We start from the raw sequence: 2,568 nt of genomic DNA, 5'->3' as shown, positions 1-2,568 counted from the left end.
GACTGTTATAGTCATGAGACCCCTTTTATGATATTTCAATTAGGGAAAAGGTTATCTATGCTGCTAGGGTAGGGTACAGTAGCGTCTTTTTGTCTATCTCTCTTCTCAAATGAAATGACTTTGCTACTTTCCAGTGCCAATTCTGTTTTGTCCCATTTTATTTGTTGTTGAAACTGTCTTTTATAACATTCCATAATTTACTTTTCACTTTCCATAGTGATGTTGGACTGTTGGTGGCCTGTCTTGAATTTATACTTAGCATGTAAATTTATTTCACTTTCCACAAATTTTGTTGATCTGAGGTTTTTCATTGAGTCCTATTAACATGATTCATTAATTTGGAATTGTAGGTGTTTAGATATTACTTCTTTCTTACTCCACTAAAATGAAATGGGTTACAACTGAGATGAGTGAGTCAAATCGGGGTACTTTTGTACCAGATCCCTCTGATAGTACTTCAGTACCACAGACACAGGGACCTTCTGAACCTTCTGTTAGTCAACAAGTAGAGAATCATGATAATGATGATAATGTTGACAATGTTTCCCAAGTAAGTAAAAGGGCCAAGGCTAGGTCATCAATTTGTTGGACAAGTAATTGGTTCAAAATGGTCGACCCCCAGAAATTTCCAGATGGAAAGCCCAGAGCAGAATGCACTAAGTGTGGGCAAGTGTTTATGGCTCACCCCCAAAAAAATGGGACCATTGATTTAAATAATCACATGAAAAGGTGTCCTAAACGTGATAACAAGGACATAGGCCAGATGATTTTGCAACCATCTGATGGGAATGTGAACTTAAGGAATTTGAAGATTGACCCCAATACTGTGCGAGACATGATTTTGACTTCAATGGTAAGAAATAAACTCCCTCTAAGATTTGTAGAGTATGAAGACTTTAGGAAATTGATGTTATATATCTATCCTGATTACTCTCCTATAAGTAGAAATACTCTTTTAAGTGATATTCATAAGGTGTTTAAGAGGAAGAAACATTCTATAAGAGAGGCGGTGAAAAATTCTGCTGGAAGAATGTCAGTCACTACTGATTTGTGGACCTCAATAGCAAATGATGGGTATATGACACTTATTGCCCACTATATTGATAATTCATGGGTTTTGCATAAGAAGTTGATCAAGTTTTCTATATTGGCACCTCCACATTCAGGTGCTAATATTTGTGAGGCTATTCCCAAGATATTGATTGAGTGGGGGCATTGAAGAGAGAATATTTTCGGTGACAGTTGATAATGCGAGTGTCAATGATTTGGGAATTAGTTATATGAAAACAACTTTGAATGCAAAGAATGCACTAGTTTGTAAGGGAGAATTTTTTAATGTTCGATGCTATGCTCATATTTTGAACCTTATAGTTCAAGATGGCATCAAATTAATTGATGCATCTATCCAAAAGGTTCTAGATAGTATTAAATTTGTTAAGAGCTCACAAGCTAGGAAGTTAAAGTTTCAAGAATGTTGCGAGCGCTTGACTTTGAATACCAACAGGGGCTTGCATGGAGATGTAACCACAAGATGGAATTCAACATTCCAAATGCTTAGTGATGCTTTGTATTATTGGCCAGCATTTGACACTTTGGAATTTTCAGAACAGTCCTACACATTAAGCCCTACCGAGGATGACTGGGAAAAGATAGAAAAAATTTTAAAGTTGTTAGAGCCATTTTATGAGGTCACCAAGGTTCTCTCGAGTTCAAAGTATCCAACTTCAAACCTCTATTTCCATACTATGGTGCTCATTTATTTGACTTTAAATGATGGATCATTCTTAGATGAGTTCATGATAGATATGATACATGCCATGAGAGCCAAATTCAATAAATATTGGGAAAAATACTCATTGGTTTTATCAGTTGCTGTCATTTTGGATCCCCGTTACAAGTTATCGGTTCTTAGGTGGGCATTTAATGAGATCCATCATGGAAAGACCAACTTAATGAATGAGGAGATTGATCGGGTGAAAAGTGCTTTGGAAAGACTTTATGGGGAATATAAGAGCATGCCAAAAGATCAAGGGTTTTCTTCTACTGCTCGTGTTGGTGATGTTTCAGCTCGTTATGCACAGGTATATTACTTTTTGACTATCTAATATTTTAACATATGATTGACATTTCACTAGTTTTTGTGTTTAATGGTGCCTTCTTTATCTCTTTTTGTAGGATTATCTCTCTTTTTGTATTCAGGATAATGATGTGGTCACCAATGGAAAGTCTAAATTGGAGCAATATCTGGAAGAGCCACCCAAAACTTGGGTGGCTGAATATAATGTTCTTGCATATTGGAAGTCAAATCAGAGCATATTGGAAGTCAAATCAGAGCCAATACCCTGATTTAGCTCAGCTGGCCTATGATATATTGGCAATTCCTGTGTCCACAGTTGCATCTGAGTCGCCATTCAGTGCTGGTGATAGGGTTATTGATAAATACTGAAATAAATTACTCCCTAAGAATGTTGAGGCTTTGGTATGCCTCCGTGATTGGATGTTCGATGTGAATTATGGAGGTAATATTTTTTTTTCTTTTAATCACTATGTGCATTAGTGCATATCCTT

General features: G+C 36.4%; 1 protein-coding gene across 1 annotated transcript; it reads left to right on the top strand.

Annotated features, from left to right (window-relative positions):
• The first annotated feature begins 1,280 nt into the window (after positions 1-1,280).
• Positions 1,281-2,346, top strand: LOC122655234 (zinc finger BED domain-containing protein RICESLEEPER 2-like). Its single transcript, XM_043849445.1, has 2 exons — positions 1,281-2,081; positions 2,176-2,346. The coding sequence occupies exons 1-2, from the start codon at positions 1,281-1,283 to the stop codon at positions 2,344-2,346; spliced, it is 972 nt and encodes a 323-aa protein (XP_043705380.1).
• The last annotated feature ends 222 nt before the right edge of the window (positions 2,347-2,568 follow it).

The sequence above is a fragment of the Telopea speciosissima genome, chromosome 3 (assembly GCF_018873765.1).
Source record: "Telopea speciosissima isolate NSW1024214 ecotype Mountain lineage chromosome 3, Tspe_v1, whole genome shotgun sequence".
In the NCBI taxonomy this organism is placed as follows: Eukaryota; Viridiplantae; Streptophyta; class Magnoliopsida; order Proteales; family Proteaceae; genus Telopea; species Telopea speciosissima.
Note: the sequence above shows the minus strand (reverse complement) of the source record. Positions and strands in the feature narration are given on the sequence as shown.